At 44.9% G+C, this 16,307-nt stretch overlaps 1 protein-coding gene across 1 annotated transcript; it reads right to left on the reverse strand.

Moving 5' to 3' along the window:
- Nucleotides 1-6,681: 6,681 nt before the first annotated feature.
- Nucleotides 6,682-15,489, reverse strand: LOC120420909 (polycomb group protein Psc). The gene is made up of 5 exons (XM_039584034.2): nt 14,462-15,489; nt 13,823-13,913; nt 11,807-12,007; nt 11,319-11,532; nt 6,682-11,213 (listed from the first exon to the last, which is right to left on the reverse strand). The coding sequence occupies exons 1-5, from the start codon at nt 14,670-14,672 to the stop codon at nt 7,956-7,958; spliced, it is 3,975 nt and encodes a 1,324-aa protein (XP_039439968.1). The 5' UTR covers nt 14,673-15,489; the 3' UTR covers nt 6,682-7,955.
- Nucleotides 15,490-16,307: the final 818 nt, after the last annotated feature.

Genomic DNA, 16,307 nt, shown 5'->3' on the forward strand with positions numbered 1-16,307 from the left:
AACGCTGAAAGTTTCGTCCAAATCGGAGCACTTCGATACGACCTGTTACACATTGGTGAAAAACTCGCTCTTAACGAGCATGCGTTCTAGTCCCTCTCTCTTGCTCTTGGTTTGAACTGCCAAATTGACCTTTTTGTGTTGTTGTCAGGAATTTTGATGTAGAGCTTTGCGACTTAAGTAATCCAAGGATTGACTAGGTAATTGATTACGGATAGTGCTCAAAAAATCAAATAAATCACCTTTTTGAGCAGGGGTGCCAGGTTGCCAGATAAATCTGGCATTGCCAGATTTTTTGAGCGGCAAATAGAAAAAAATAATTTTCTATTTCTTCCTCACATTGTTTTATTGACGTATTTTGTTTATTTTGTGAAGCTATAGTGTATAAAAAAATGAAAATACACAGTTTTTGAACAAAAAAATACTTATTACTTTGAGAAAAGTGGCTTGCCAGATTTTTCCCAGATTTTTTGCCAGATTTTTTACTCTTCAGACCTGGTAACCCTGTTTTTGAGTTTCATCGAGATTGAGAGAAAACATGAATGCCACTAAGTTCCCCTTTCAATGTGACAAAATTGCACCAACAACACCATCTAACCATTTGTTGAGCTTAGACCGAAATCGTACCGCTTTGAAGCATTTAAATTTCAAAAGATTATACCCTCCTTCCCTTTGTCACCTCAAAGCTTCACATAATGGTAACATTCCCATCCACTTCTGTGAGAGCTCAGTGCTGCTGCCTCGTCTCGGGGATCTGTTTCAACATTTCAATTCTCGGTTCGTTTTGCGCTCAGTCCCCGGTCCTACTGCCTCTGTCCCTTTGCCTTTGTCGGGAAAATGTGTCCTAGCGTCCTCTCTTCTCCCCATCCTCATCGTTTCAGCAGTCGTTGCGGTTCGCTATGTTTTCCGCGGGGTTTATGCTTTGAATTCCGCACATCCTGCCAAATCCCGCCAGCGCTCAGTTGGTGTGCCTTAATTTGCCATTCCGCTGGTTGTCGGTGCCGCGCGCCGTGTCAGCTCGTACCTTTTTCTTCTTCTTCTTCTTCTTTTTATTTAAATTTGCTTCTCACTACTATTTTCTGCGCTTTTTTTTTCAACATTTCAACTCGTTCTCTCGTTTCACTTACTTTATTTCAATGTTTTTTTATTGTGCTGCTCAGCTCGGCTGAGGTTGAAACCGGTTTGATATGCAAATTATGCGCTTTTGCCGCACTAAATTGAGAGAGCGCCAAAAAGTTCAAGCCGAAACGAAGGAAAAAAGAATGCCGAAGACTGCAAACCGATCAGTGAGAGCGAGCGACTCTCCGCGCGGAGGTCGGCGGTGAGCATTGAGGGAGCATTAAAACTATCGTCATTCGTTTTGTCGTGACGTGTGCGGTGATTTCTGTCAGCTTTTGTGACTGACACGACGTGATGGTAATCCGCGCACCCATCAGGAAACAGAAACAGACATTCCTCTGCTGTGCTTTGCCAGAGCGAATAGGATGAGGGGGATTTGTTTTTTTTTTTTTAGTTTGAGCTTGTTAGGATTCAGGCGAAGGTGTCAGAACGAAACAGATATCACAAATTAATTTGAGTGGAGGCAAAAGGTGATAAAGAACACTTGTTCACAACACAAAACATTTTATTGGTTTCTCATGCACAGTAGAATAGCCCAAATCTGCTTGGATGTTAACAATGTTAACCCCTGAATTTAAAAAACTATCACCAGGGGGAAGGCGGGCTTGAGATTTCCTAAAAGTGTCCACGTGGTTTATGGATGGTCCCCAAAGATAAACCCCCCAATGTATTTTTTTATATATTTGAGGAGCTAATTTGTACTAAGTCCTCCCCACAGCATCGTATCTCGGGAAGCATCGAAAAACCAATACCCAATCTTACTAACGTCATAAAAAGAAGCATACCTACCATTCACGTGATGCTTGGGTGAGATGCTGTGGATTCAACGGTCTCATGCGGTGTCGTTAGGAATGGAGCTACTAACTCCATGTCTAGAGAGTCTGCAAATACAAGTATTGGACTAACATTCCCACCCTTGTTGAGCTGCTTGCTGTATTTACTTTACATATGGGACGGAAGGAACGAGCGGCAGTACATTGAATTCAAAATTTGAAGCTGTGTTCTAGACTTTGGTTTTTGAAAATTTCATGGCTCGTATAATAAAAAAAGACTCTTTAGAAAAATTTCTGAATTTCTTAAAAATTAGCAAACAAACACCTTCTTTTCTGATAAGGTGATGTTAATGTGCAAGAGATTCCAGATTTTGTGTAATTTTTTTCAAAGATTTCTAAAATTGAACATGATTCTGCTTATGAGCAATTCTCTCCGAAATCGGTCTTTTCTTTAATTTTAATTTTTGTATTTTTTAATCCGGCTGAAACTTTTTTGGTGCCTTCGGTATGTCCAAAGAAGACCTTTTGCATCATTAGTTTGCCCATATAATTTTCCATACAAAAATGATTTATGAACATTCAGAAATCTGTATCTTTTGAAGGAATTTTTTGATCGATTTGGTGTCTTCGGCAATGTTGTAGGTATGGAAACGGACTACACTGGAAAAAAAATTATACACAGTAAAATTTTTTTTGTGTTTTTTTATTTAACTTTTTGTCACTAAAACTTGATTTGCAAAAAAACACTACTATTAATTTGTTTTATTTATTGATATGTTTTAGAGAACATAAAATGCCAACTTTTCAGAAATTTCCAGGTTGTGCAAAAACTCTTTGACCGAGTTATAAATTTTCGATTCAACGCTATTTTTTTCAAAAATCGAAATATTGGTCGCAAAAATTATTCAACTTCATTTTTCGATGTAAAATCAAATTTGCCATCAAAAAGTACCTGAGTGAAATTTTCATAAGGTGCACCGTTTTCAAGTTATAGTCATTTTAAGGTAACTTTTTTGAAAATAGTCGCAGTTTTCCGTTTTTTAAAATTAGTGCGCATGTTTGCCCACTTTTAAAAAAATATTTTTGAAAAGCTGAGAAAATTCTCAATATTTTGCTTTTTTGAACTTTTTTGATACGACCCTTAGTTGCTGAGATATTGCCATGCAAAGGTTTAAAAAGCATGAAAATTGGTGTTTTCTAAGTCTCACCCAAACAAACCACCATTTTCCAACGTCGATATCTCAGCAACTAATTGTCCGATTTTCAATGTTAAAATATGAAACATTCGTGAAATTTTCTGATCTTTCCGAAAAAAAAACATTTTTTTTAAATCATGACTAACATTTAAAAAAGGCGTAATATTAAATATTTTGACATTTTGAAATGTTAGTCTTGATTTTAAAATTTTAAAAGTATTGTGGCAGTGCGTGGCCGAATGGTTACGCTGTCCGCTTTGTAAGCGGATGATTCTAGGTTCGATTCCCATCTGCTGCAACCTTCCATCGGATGAGGAAGTAAAATGTCGGTCCCGGCCTTGGTTGTTAGGCCGTTAAGTCATTCCAGGTGTAGGAGTCGTTTCCATGCCATAAGTACAAACAACACACCAAACCAAGCCTACTCCGGTGGAATCGCTGGCGGCGGTTGGACTCACAATCCAAAGGTAGTCAGTTCAAACACTGGGGTGGAAGGTTCCTTGGAGTAAAAGAGGTTTGGGTGCTCTCCCCATTCAAGCCTTCGGACTCCTAGGTTAGAGCAGAAACTTGCAATAGAGACCACAAAAGACCCGGGGGTCGTTGATGTGGATGGTTTTTTTTTTTTCTGAAAAAAATAGTGTTGATTCGAAAGTTTATAACTCGGTCAAAGATTTTTTGCACAACCTGGACATTTCTGAAAAGTTTGCATTTTATGTCCCTTAAAATATATAAAAAAAATAGTGTTTTTGCAAATCAAGTTTTAGTGACAAAAAGTGAAATTATAAATCACCAATTTTTTTTTACCGTGTATCATTTTTTTTCTGTGTAGTCCTTATCCATATCTACAACTTTGCCGAAGACAAACCGATCAAAAAATTCCTTCAAAAGATACAGATTTTTGAATTTTTATAAATCATTTTTGTATGGACAGCTGCCAAATTTGTATGGAAAATTATATGGACAAACTAATGATGCAAAATGGCTTCTTTGGGCATACCGAAGGCACCAAAAAGTTTCAGCCGGATTAAAAAATAAAAAAAATAAAATTCAAAAAAAGTTTGATTTCGTAGAGAACTGCTCTTTTTACAAATTTTTATGAATGCTTATATGAAAATTTTGCGTTACGTAACAACCCCCCATTTTTGTAACATTTCGTAACAGACATCGACATCCCCCCCCCCCTAACTGCGTTACGTAATAAAAGAACGCTCCCCAAGTGACAGTTTTTGATACAATAAATCTCCAACAAGTGTCATACATCGACATCTGACCATTCCTCAGATACTAAGCTGTGGTGGCCGAGACAGTTATGTCATTGGATTAGTATATCAAAGGTCTATGGTTCGATTCCCGTAGTCGACAGTTTTGGTTTTTTGTTTTGACGGATGAACTTTTTTTGCAAATGAACCTCGAGAGAATAATTCTTTCGCCCATCTCGAGTTGTGTTCTCTGTGTCCGTAAATGGTACCACTATTGTCTCATCTCGAGGGCATTATTCTCTCGGACTAGCGCTGCCCAGTTTTGGGTGAACCGATCAGGCTAGTATTGATGTGATGTGTCTACTGACTTTGGTTATGCGTCACCCTTGCAAAGTTTGATTCTGGGGTGTAAATTATGGACAAAAACTAAATTTTCGCTCGTAGGCTGCCATTAACACCAAAACTAACGTTTCTTCAGATTTATTTCGACGTTCCATAGGGAAGAGGTTGGGCTATAATGTCATTAAGTTTGACCAAAATTAAGAATATACCCAGAATCCAGAGCTGTCGCATTGTTCCCCACTCCGTTAACCCCTTGGGAAACAATGGGACACTTTGATTTTTCTTCATTAAACTTTTCAAAATCTATGTAAATCTTTCAAAACATGAATGGAGCACACACCTTCGAGCAGTTTTTGCTTTTTTCTACATTGTATTTCTTATGGAGCGAATTATCAAAAACTGCTCGACTGCGGGTGCTCCATTGAAAGTGATTTTTAGCATTTAACCAAACTACAAAGTTATTTGATATAAATATATGGATTTTACCAAATTTCAATGCTTTTAAGTATAACTTTTGTTAATAAAAATTTAAAGTAAACAAAATTGCTATAATATGTTTTACTAGGAAAGTATTGATTTTTGTAGAGTGTCTCATTGTTCCCCAGCTGTTTCATTGTTTCTGCCAAGTGCGTCTACAATGAGACTGTTGATAACTCTGGCTGTAGACGTCAGATCGATCTCATATTTTGGTCAATGTTAGAACACACTAAAAGAAAGAAAATGCAACAAAAAACTCATTTTTAATGAGAGCCGATGAAAATAAAATACAAATAATCGTTGAAAGTTTAAAACCAAAAGCGTCTCATTACCATCAATTTCCAATGTTTTTGCCTTCCTCACCTTACTGAGGAAAGGCTTTAAAATCACTCGGAAAATGAACTTTTTAATTAGACCTCCAAGACCTACCTTCATTTGTACATATCGACTCAGAATCACCAGCTGAGCAAATGTCTGTGTGTTTGGCTGTATGTAGACACGTGTACCAAATCATTGTCACTGGAATATCTCGTCACAGGCTCAACCGATTTTGGTCGGAATGGTTTTAATCGATCCGTCTTAACGTCCCCTAAGTTGCTATTTAAATTCATGCAGTTTTATCATGTATTTAAAAAGTTATGTTAAAAAAACTGTTTCATATTAAATTAAAATTATGGTAAAAAGGGTGGTTTTTTCATGAAACCCTCACATGTTACATATTTTTAGAAAGCATATGAGAAGACCTTTAAGGTGGAGTAAGAATTTCCAAGATCTGACTTACCTATCTTAAATTACAAGCAGTTTAAAAAATGGTCTGAATTCACATAACCTCAACTGGTCGGGTCTGATCGCCACAAAAAAGCCGTGTAGAGGGATGCCATTTTCCTCAAAGGCCGTGTCTGTATAATCTTGGCAAAAAGTCTGTAGGTAGTCTGTTATTTTTATTAGGACTTCTTAGGTGCTGCGATCACGTTAGGGGAGATCCATTAACCATGTGGACACTTTAGGCGGGTTGGAATCACTCTATACATGAGAGGAAGGCACCAACCACCTAAAGGTGGATTATGTACCGTTTTTAAATGTCATGCCGCGAAATAACGATTTTTATCCGTGAAAAATCACTAGCGATCATGATTCAAAAGTATCTAGTGATTTGATCGATCGCTTGGCTTTTCAGCAACTCTCAACTCTTTGTTGTTGTAAAATATGAGAGAATTAAAAAAACAAGGTCCTTGCCATAAAATGTTCACACTCTTGAAAGTTTTATTATTTTTTTTTTATATTTTTAATTTTTCCTACCTAAAGTGCCGAAAACTAAAACTCGAGTGTACTAGGCAATATGAGTTACAATCACGATTTGACCATTCTACCAATACAACGCCAGAAAATAGAAGGAGAGAAAACCAACAAAACTGCCTTTTCAATTTTGCCAAACATTGCGAAAGTGTGAGTGTGAAGTTAACGATTATTATTGCCTTCGCTTCAGCGATAGGGCAAAACACACACACAATTTACGACTGTTAATCGCTTGCTTTGGGTATTTTTCGGATGGTTTTAGGGAAAATAAAAGTTGATTATGGATTTATTTTTGTAATGATTTTCGTTTTATTATCAAGGTTCTCATCTAGGAAATATACAATGTACAATCTATTAGGAATTTACATATGACTTATTGTTTTGATCATTTTCACATAAGTTATTCTGACCGTCTGTGTGTCATCGACTATCTAGTAAGGTTCAGTGAGGCAAAACTCTAGATTTCTTGCAGTTAGCTTGTAGTTTTAAAACTATAACAAAAATGTTAAACACAAAATAAATATAACATAATGCCAGGCACCGGCAGCACGTGCTGCGGTTTCAACAACTGTTTACAGCTTTTCTTAGGGTTCTACGCGCGATAATTAATTCTTCCTATTTACAATGCCGCTTAGCATTAGCCTAAAATTTACATCCAATTTTACTGTACAGATATTCTACAGACACCCCGGTTCTAACTGAAGAAAAAAGAGAAACAAGCCCGCTCAAGTCCCTCTTCTCGATGCTTTCTTATGTAATGTGTGGGCTTCTTCTTTTCCTCTGCGGGGCTTTATGCGCCTCACTCCAATGTCAAACGAATTCACTCGAGAAGAAAGCCGACCCGAAGCGCCCTAGCCTGAGCATGACTTGCTCGCGCGAATCGTCTAGAGCCGGCAGAATGCACGACTTTCCTCGTGCCGTGCCGACGACTCTCGCCGTAAGAGAGCCGTAATGTAAACAAAGATAAATGCCCTACGTGTGAGATTACGGCGAACGACATGAATGGAAAAAGCAAAAACCGGAGAAGAGAACGGCAACAACAACAACAAAAAATGTGACGAGAAGATGTGAAATTGTGAGAATTAACTCCACATTAACGAACGTACGAACCCAGCTCAGGGGTTTCCCTCCTAAACTGAGTGCGCTCGATTGTGTGTATCTCGTTCAAGGCTTTTTCTAGAGTTTGTGCCTGTTTTTGCCTCTCTTCTCTCACAAATACCGCCGCACAACTTTTACGACCACGAAGAGTTGAAGTTCGACTGAGATATTTACAACAAAAAAAACTATAATAAGCGTATACATGATGTGTGTGTGAGTGTGCTGCTTGGGTTTTGTTTTTCCTCGTAACAGCCGGATCGGCATGAGGTTTCAATTTTGTGAATACGTTCAACAAATACCTAATCCAATAAATAATGGTCTGAAGATGTTTTGCCGATAACTCTTTTTGTTCTTTTCCTTTGCGTTTTAAACGTAGAGAAAGAGAGGAAGGAAACACACATCTAAGGAATATCTATCACAATGGTCCGCCGCTTCCCGGAATTCCAACCTTGGGCCGAGCCTCATTTGTCCAGGTTGTCGCTGCTGGCCTTGCTCATGCGGCAGTACTGCTGCAGATAGAGCGCCTGCATCATCTGGTTGAACACCGGGTTCGGCTGCAGTCCGACCATCTGGGGCATCATCATGTTCTGGTTGTTCAGCTTGGCCAGCTCGGTCAGGTAGTTGTTCATGTGGATCTGCTTCTGGGCGTTGCTGTTCATCATGAGCATGTTCATGGCGGCGGCCTGCTCCTTGGCCTTGTCCATGGCACTTGGGGATGTGGTGGCGGCCGCGGTCGCGGCTGACATCGGACCGGTCGGCGACGAGGACAGATCCAGCAGGGAGTTGTTGTTGGACGAGCGGGGTGACTTTTGCGAGGTCTTTTTCGGTCGAGGTTCCTGCAGTTTCTTGCTGTAACCGGAGCTCTCCGGTTTCATTTGGATGCCGAACAATGGACCCATGGCCGCCAGGGCAGCGTGCGACGGAGAACCGGAGTGGACGATCGGCGGGGTCTTGGACTTGGGCTGAATGGGTGACACCAGCGGCTTCGGAACCGGAGGAGACAGACTCTTGCGCTGCGGTGGAGGAATGTGAGGCGTTCCGGTTGGCGGGAAAAAGGTTCCGGTTGGTTTCGGCGCAATTGGAACGTGCTTGCTGGGCTTCGGCGGTGAAGGAGTTGGCCTTGAACTCGATCCCGGACTGCCGCCACTGTTCTTGTTGATCAGGTCCAACTCGGGGTACGAGTTCAGCTTGACGATTCCATTACTCAAAACCGTAGCATTCGGCAACTTGAACGAGTTGTTCATGGCGCTTGGCGACGAAGTCGGAGGCGTAAACACCGGAGCCGGTTGCTTCTCAACCTTGTTGCTTGATTTATTGCCCCGCTGCTTCATATCGAGTATCGATTGCACGTACTTTTGCTGATACGACGTCTTGTCCGCAGCGTCAAACTTCTTGCCCTCCACCTTGCTCTTCTCCCCCTTGGTCGGGCTCGGACTCTTGGAAACCTTCTTGCCCGTCGCTTCCACCACCTTCGGCGGAGTCGCCCGATCCGCTTCCGTTATCGAAATCTCCGGCAGCTTCAGAATCTCGATGTAGTTCTTGTCCTCCTCGGGCATGCTCTTGCGCGCCTTCTCCCGAGCCGCTTCATCCTCCTCCGTCGCCAGCGTGATCGACAGCGACGAGGGGATGTTGATCTGGTTGAGCAGCGACTGTACCTTGGGCTGCTTCTCCAGCGGTTCCTGCTTGCTGTCCGGACTCGGGCAGGGCCGCTTGCGTTCGTTCTCCGGTTTCCGTTCTTGGGGTGGTGCCGCAAGCGGAGGGGACACCGTTTTGCGATCGTTCAGCATGTTCTGCAGGTGGTTGGCGTAGGCGAGCGGGTTCGCGTACTTGAACTGCTTGGTGGAGATGTTGAAGTTGGGGTTGTACTGGGGTGAGTCCGGCGAGTAGCTGGGCGAGTTGGAGTAGGACGGGATGGGGGTTCGCGAGCCGGCTGGGACTTTGTTGTTGTTCATGAGGGCGTAGTTCAGGTAGTTTACCGGCCGGGACTTGTTCGACTTGGGTTTGGTGGGGATCGTAGGTAGGGCAGCGGGAACGGCAAAGTTGTCCGCGTCCGGGCCGTACACTTTGATGTTTTTGCCTGCGTCTTCCGGCTTGATTTGGCTGATTTCGGTGTCCTTGTTGGGGGAGATGGTGAGCGGTGTTGGGCGTTGCTTCATCTCCATCAGCTTCTGCTTGTTGTTGTTCTTCATGTAGTCGACGTCTTTTGGCAACAGGGGAGGTAGTTTCTTCGCTGGTTGTATTGGTTTCGGGAACAAAGGCACTGGTCGTTTGGATGACTCCGGAGCGGAGGGTTTGGGTGCGATCATCACAGGTTGAGCGGGTTTCGGAGCCGGGATGTTTGTGGTTGTGATTGGCGGGGGAAGAACCGCTGGGGTCTTGAAATCGAACGGTTTTGGTTTCGACTCCGGCTTGGGGGCCTCCTTGGGTGCAGATTCCGTTTTGACCGGGAGTGGGTTGGGTTTCGGAGCTTCCACAACTGGAGCGGGTGGACTGAGAACCTCCTGCTTGACCGGAGGAGAGGTCACAGCTGGTGGAGGAGCGATTTGTTCAGCAGTCGATTTAATGTTCTGCTGAACGGTTCGCTCGACTAGAGCCTTGATTTCATCGTCCGACAGTTTGGGTTTCTTGGTGACGGTACGTCCGCTCGCCGATTCTTTCATTTTTCGCTTAGCCGTTTTTGCTTCTGCAGCTGAAGTTGCCGGAGGAGACGAACTCGAGCCGGGTGAGCTCGACGGAGATCGCGAAGAGTTTCCACCGTTCACGGACTTGATCGGCGTGAGCTCGAATGAATTCAGGAACTGTGATTTCTCATCTTCAATGGTAGTTTCGGGTTTGTGCTTTGGCGATGACGATGCCAACGGGTGTGATACTATCTTCAGCATCGACGTCGACAGTTCGGGACTCTTCTGATCGATCTTGAGCACGATCGACGGTTGCACTTTGTCAAAGTCCGGAATCCGTTTCGGAGATTTCATCTTCTTCTGACTCTTATCCAACTTGTGAGCCTCTTTCTTCGCCTTCTTGCTGTCCACTTCATTGTTCAGTGCAATTTTCAAATTGTTGTTCTTCAAATCACTTATCCCCGGGCTCAGCTCGACCTTGTAGGGCACTTTCTTGCTACTCTTACCGTCCTTCTTTACACTGACTAGTCCGTCCTTCACTTTTTCAATCTTTATCTTGAGATCACTGGTGGATTTAATCTTGTTGACACTTCTATCCTTATCCTCGGACTTTTTCTTCTTCACCTTCTCCGGCCGGTCCGACTTGTGGTGCTTGCTGGCCGCGTCCATCTGCGGACTTTGCAGGATGCTCACGTAGGTGTTTTTGGTCATCTCAATCTTCAGCTTAATCGATTCATTCTTCTTCACTTTGGGCTCCTCACGAGCTGGCTTCACATCCGCCACCGCCTTCGGCGGAGCGACCGGCACGACTGGCGCCACTTCTTCAGTCACCACCGTATTCACTTCACTATTTGTTTGCTGCTGCTGCTGTTTGCTATCACCCTCGACCGACCGTTCGCGCTTAATGTCACTTGGTTTGATGAGTTCAACGGCGGCACTGTCTTTGCAATCGGTGCCGTCCTCTTCCTTGATGGTGGCCAACGCGCGAGGCCCGGGTGCGCCGGAAAGGCTCGGCGACCGCCGCAGTGGCACCTCTGGCAGCTCCACCGACTTCATCTCGTGCGTCCGGATCCGGTAGAAGAACCGCATGTGGGCATCCTGGAGGGAAAGAAGATCGAAAGAATTGTTTTGTTAGTAATGAGTCGGTGGAATGTTTTTCGGGGGCTCCTCCAAATTGGTCCCCACTGGTGGCGAACCTCCTACCTTCTTCCACGTGTAGATGTACGCGACGTCCATCAGGGTGTAGTGGTCGGGCAGCGTGATCGTGTGCACCTTGTACATGATCTCCACGTAGAACAGATGCGTCGGAATGCTGTACTTGTAGATGATGAACTTTTTGAGGCTGGCGATGGGGAAGTTGGCCGGACAGAGCAGACATTTGGGCCGCTGCAGCTCCTCGTTGTCGTCGGCGAGCTCTCTGAAGAGAGAGAGAGAAAGAAGGGAAGAGAAAAGAAATGATTAGTGGGGAAGCGACGAGTGGAAGGGGAGAGAATAAAGCGGAAACCTTTAACGAACAAATTGAGCCGAGTGGAAATAAATTATCGACGTAATTTATTAGCACAAAGAAGTGCCGATTGGGGGACGAGGGGTGGGGAGAAAACTTTTGTGAGTCAATTGACGACGATAGCTCACCCAAGGGAAAGATTGCGAGAAGAAAGTTAATGAGGCGAAAATTGATTCTTGATACTTACTTTTCAGCGTACTCCAGCGACAGCGAGATCTTCTCGCTGGGACCGAAGATGAGGTGTTCGGTGTCTTCGCCGCGCTGTTCCGGCGTTGCGAGGGCGGCCTGGTCCGGGTGCTGCCGGTAGAAGGCCCGCTTCCGGAGCAGTTCCTTCTCGTACAGGCCCGGGACCAGCTTGTAGACGATGGCTTGCAGCGTAGCGTCAGGTCTGTAATGGGAAAATAATTCGTCTTAGTTTGGAATCCAATTACGGAAGAAGGGAACCCTCTCTTGGCTCAGGACTAACGCACTAACAAGTGGGCTAGAGAGGTGTTTACACCATACGTTAGGCATATGTCGTCCCTTTAATATATGTATAATGATAATTATCTCTCCAATTTCGTCGTCTTCGTGCCACCTGAGCTGTCCGGCGCGAAACTTCAAACTGCTGCTCAAATGTTAATTACGTTTTATAGGGGAAGGAAACTAGACCGCGCTGTTCCATAGGCCGGTACCGTAATGCATTGTTTACGATCGCTCTCTCCCTCTTCCTCTGTTTCGTCTTGGTGTCGTTTGACGTTCTCCGAACGTCCGTCCAGCTTGTGCGTCGCGCGGGAATCTCACACGCAGGCATTTCAACGCTAATGGATGCGGCGTATTTCACGCTACATATTTCCAATTTCTTCGAAGGCTGGATCAGCTGGCGTTACCGCAGTTTGCAGGAAATGCTCTGACACATATCTCTGCTTCTAGGTCGTCCTGCATCGTCGTCACAGCTTGACAGCTATTTCGATTACCGTGCACGAGCTAACGGTACGGCAAAAATCGGCACAATTTCCCCTTTTTATTGATTTTTCGTCACACTCTGCTCCTTCTCGTCGTGTCCTCTCTTCGTCGGCCCATGTTGGCAGGATTTCGCTGAATCTTCTCTTTTTGCGGTACTTTTTGTGTGTTTCTCTCACGTGGCTGCCATCTAGTAGACCATCTCGACACAGTCTTGCCAGATTCCTGGACACCTGGGATTCAGGCTCGTGCTCGTCAACGTTTCGTCAGCTGCGCGGCAACCCCGCAAAGTGTCCAACATTAGGCGCTTCCAATCAACTGTTTCACCGCGCTTCCCTTTCCTTCGTTCCCACTTCGGTTCAACCACTTCCAATTTCGGCCTCATTTCCGTTCCCTTTGGGCTCGTCCGCTTCCACCTCTGCTTCGCATTATTTTCACAGCTCCGCGCTGAATTCGAAGCGACGACGAAGACAGACGTAAGAATCACGCTCCGATGACTGGGCATGATTATGATCTGCAGCAGCGGCTGCTGCCGTTTCTTCGGGGTAGTCTCTTACATCTCGACGCACTCACACGTGAAGATCCGTAGCGCACCGACGAGGGGCCCCGTTTGCGCGCCTTTTCCATCCGATCTCTCTGTCAGTTTCTCACACCGGGCGATGCCGGGTTGTGTGTGAGTGTGTGAACCTCGTGGAAACAGCTTGAAGCTGTCAAACGCACGGGATCCGTACTGGAGACCTCTAGGCGGGTGTAAACAATGCATGCACGGTCGTCAATGTCAACCACAAGCACGCACTCACTCTGTTGAATGTTTACGGTACGGCACATGGTGTGTGTCATCCCCCGTTTGGGCTCCACTTCGGAGCTGTCTGTCCGAGGGTGACGCACGCACATATTTTCATGACAAATTTATGTTTACGGTGCGACAAATTACGTATTATCGGCATGTGGTCGGGTTTGTTTGTGTTGGTGAGCCAAGAGGGGTTCGGAGCTGTATTTGTTCGACGGTAGACTGGTTCAGGTTGGCGCTGGTCGAGTGATTTGTGTTACGGTATCGTCTTAATAACAATTTCAAGAGTCAAGGGGATGATCTGGAGACCATCCGGAACACATGACTGCTTAGAGAAATTGAAAAGAATGTAAATTTGGCAACCAAAACCCACTTCAAACGCAAAGTACGACGACCTGGAGACCCTCCAGCAACCATGCTGCCAGCTGAACCAGTCTACCCGAGGAGATAGAGACAACCCGGCGAACTTACTTGATGTTGGGCTTCGCTTTGTTTATCATCATCTCGCACTGCGGACAGTACTGCTCCGTACGCAAGTGTTTCATAATGCAGCTGTGGCAAACTGGAACGAGAGAGAAAGATTAACATTAATAACGATGATGACGTCGAGAGTCCTTGTCCCACTCTTGTGGAGGCGTTCGCCAGGGATGAGACGGCCGGTGCTAATGAGCAAATCAAATTATTCATCCATAATAAATTCTTTTGCGTAGATTGCGTAGCGGAGCCCTTCAGGGGAAGCAAGATAAATGATGCAAGATATCACGGGAATCCCTCCGTATATTGCAATTTGGTCGTTAGCAAAAAAAGGTCTAGGGAGCGGATTTGCCCAACGCAGAGAAGAGTTATTATAATTCGTCCCTACGATTCCCCGGAGCTCGAAGGGCTCCGGGAAGAAGCGCGTCAAAGAAGGTTATTATTATTCCGCATGCCGGTTCCCCTTAGGCTGCTCGGAAGGGAAGCGGCATTAAAGGTTGTAAACACGGCACGGCAGAAGGAACGTGGAAGGAATTCATCCTTGAACGAACAACAAACAACAAACGAATCTTGGACCCAGCAGGGTAGCAGGGAGGCAGCGAGACGACTCGTGTACCCAGGAAATCCGATACTTACACGAATGGAGGCATTCGACGATGGTCGTTGCATCGATCAGGTATCCCTTGCACAGATTGCACGTGATGTAGGGATTAACCGAGCTCAGATGGATCTTGCTGGGTTTGTACGGTGACACTGGACCGTTGACGACAGTGGCCTTTTTGGCCACCACCTTGTTGGTGCCCTCGCCAGCCATTTCGGACTTTTTCGCAGCTGGCAACAGGACCATGTTGTGCTCTGTACAAAGCTACGTGTGATATTCAGTTTAATCCTTACAGGTATGCATACTGATAATCCAAAGGGTAATCCAATCAGCTTGCGTAATCCAACAGAGGGGGTAATCCAGAGTGCACTTAAATTTTCATCACTTCCAATTTCCGTTCCACGCTCCGAACGCACCAAAATAAAAACAATTCTTCACCGGCAACCCCACTTTAATTGCACCACACTTCACCGCGTAGCGGCATTAAAAATTCTCTTTCCACAATCACCACCACATAGATACACGTCCCAACACGTTCGTTCGCGCGCGCTGTCAAAACTCTCTCTCTCTCTTGTTTCTTCTCTCACTTAATCTCTCACTCTCTCTTGTTTTCGTTTCTAACCGACCGGGTAGCTGTAGCACGATGCACACTCGTTCGCGGCCGAACAGCAAATGATGACGACGCTGCTTGCGAACGGCACAGTAGGCCGCTTTTCGGCTTAAACAGTTGTGTGCGTGTAGGTTGCTACGATCGCACGCACACAAATGAGCGCACTAGCGCGCTTTGAACTTTTTCTTCTGCTTTTTTGTCGTTTCTCGCTCTGGAACGCGCAGTAGGCTGTTGAGTGATTTTATGGTTTTGATAATCCGTGGGGTAGATTGATGTTGCCTGCTGGGTCACGAATCACGTGTTACTAGATTCGATTGTTTCTGGAGGTCACTGTACGCTTAGTATTCTGACACTGACAGTAGTCTGTTTACGACTCACTATTTACTTAATTACTCGAAAAAAGAAACTACGGGTCTCGAGGCACGACCAACGTAACTGCTGTCTAGATTGGAACTGAGGCGCGCTATGTACGCCAATCGCGCCAGTTGAGACAGCGGACGGTAACAGCTGTGTACTCTTCCAGTACATAACCGAGCGGTCTTCCTTCTCGCACCCATACACGCGCAGCTTGTGCTGCTTCTCGCTCTCTCACTCCGCTAGCACAGGGAGCCGCCACACGAAGGAGCTTGAAATTTGATCCCCCTCTTATGTGAGTCGGCGGGAGTCGAGCGTCTCGCTCACGCTCACACTTGACTTGTTTCTCGCTGCGTGTGTAACTGTGTCGGTGTCCGTTTTCTCCCTCTGCAGCGTTGGGCGCGTTGGTCACATAAGTGTGCTCTCAGCATTATTTATATAATCAATTCCAAGCGCTTAAACTCGAGCTACGAGGTTGGAATACTACATAACGTTGGGGATAAAGTTGTTGGCTTGCTCGTTTTTTGATTACTTGCTGGCTTGGGATTCTTTCGTTGAACTCTCGTAGTTTCTTGGTAACATTAATGACTTCCACAATCTTCTAGTGTCTTCCGAATACTTGGTCTACTCAGATCAAATTAGTCTACTATGATTTTTTTTGCAGAGCAATGCTGATCCTACTCTGCTACGACAATCCCTTTTCAAATAACGTCATCTCTACATTCAAAATTTCAAAGAATCACCCAAAATCAAGCAAAAACGAGTCCAAAATCCCGTTCAAACACGACAAAAACCCTCAAGCTGCGAAAAATGTTTCTCTATTTAGTCTCGATTCACTCTTCCTGTTTATATAAGCCGCAAGCTGCGCAAATACGTCACCAACACCACTACTCCATACGCTCCGAGCGCACAAACCC

This window comes from Culex pipiens, chromosome 3 (genome assembly GCF_016801865.2).
Source record: "Culex pipiens pallens isolate TS chromosome 3, TS_CPP_V2, whole genome shotgun sequence".
Classification (NCBI taxonomy): domain Eukaryota; kingdom Metazoa; phylum Arthropoda; class Insecta; order Diptera; family Culicidae; genus Culex; species Culex pipiens.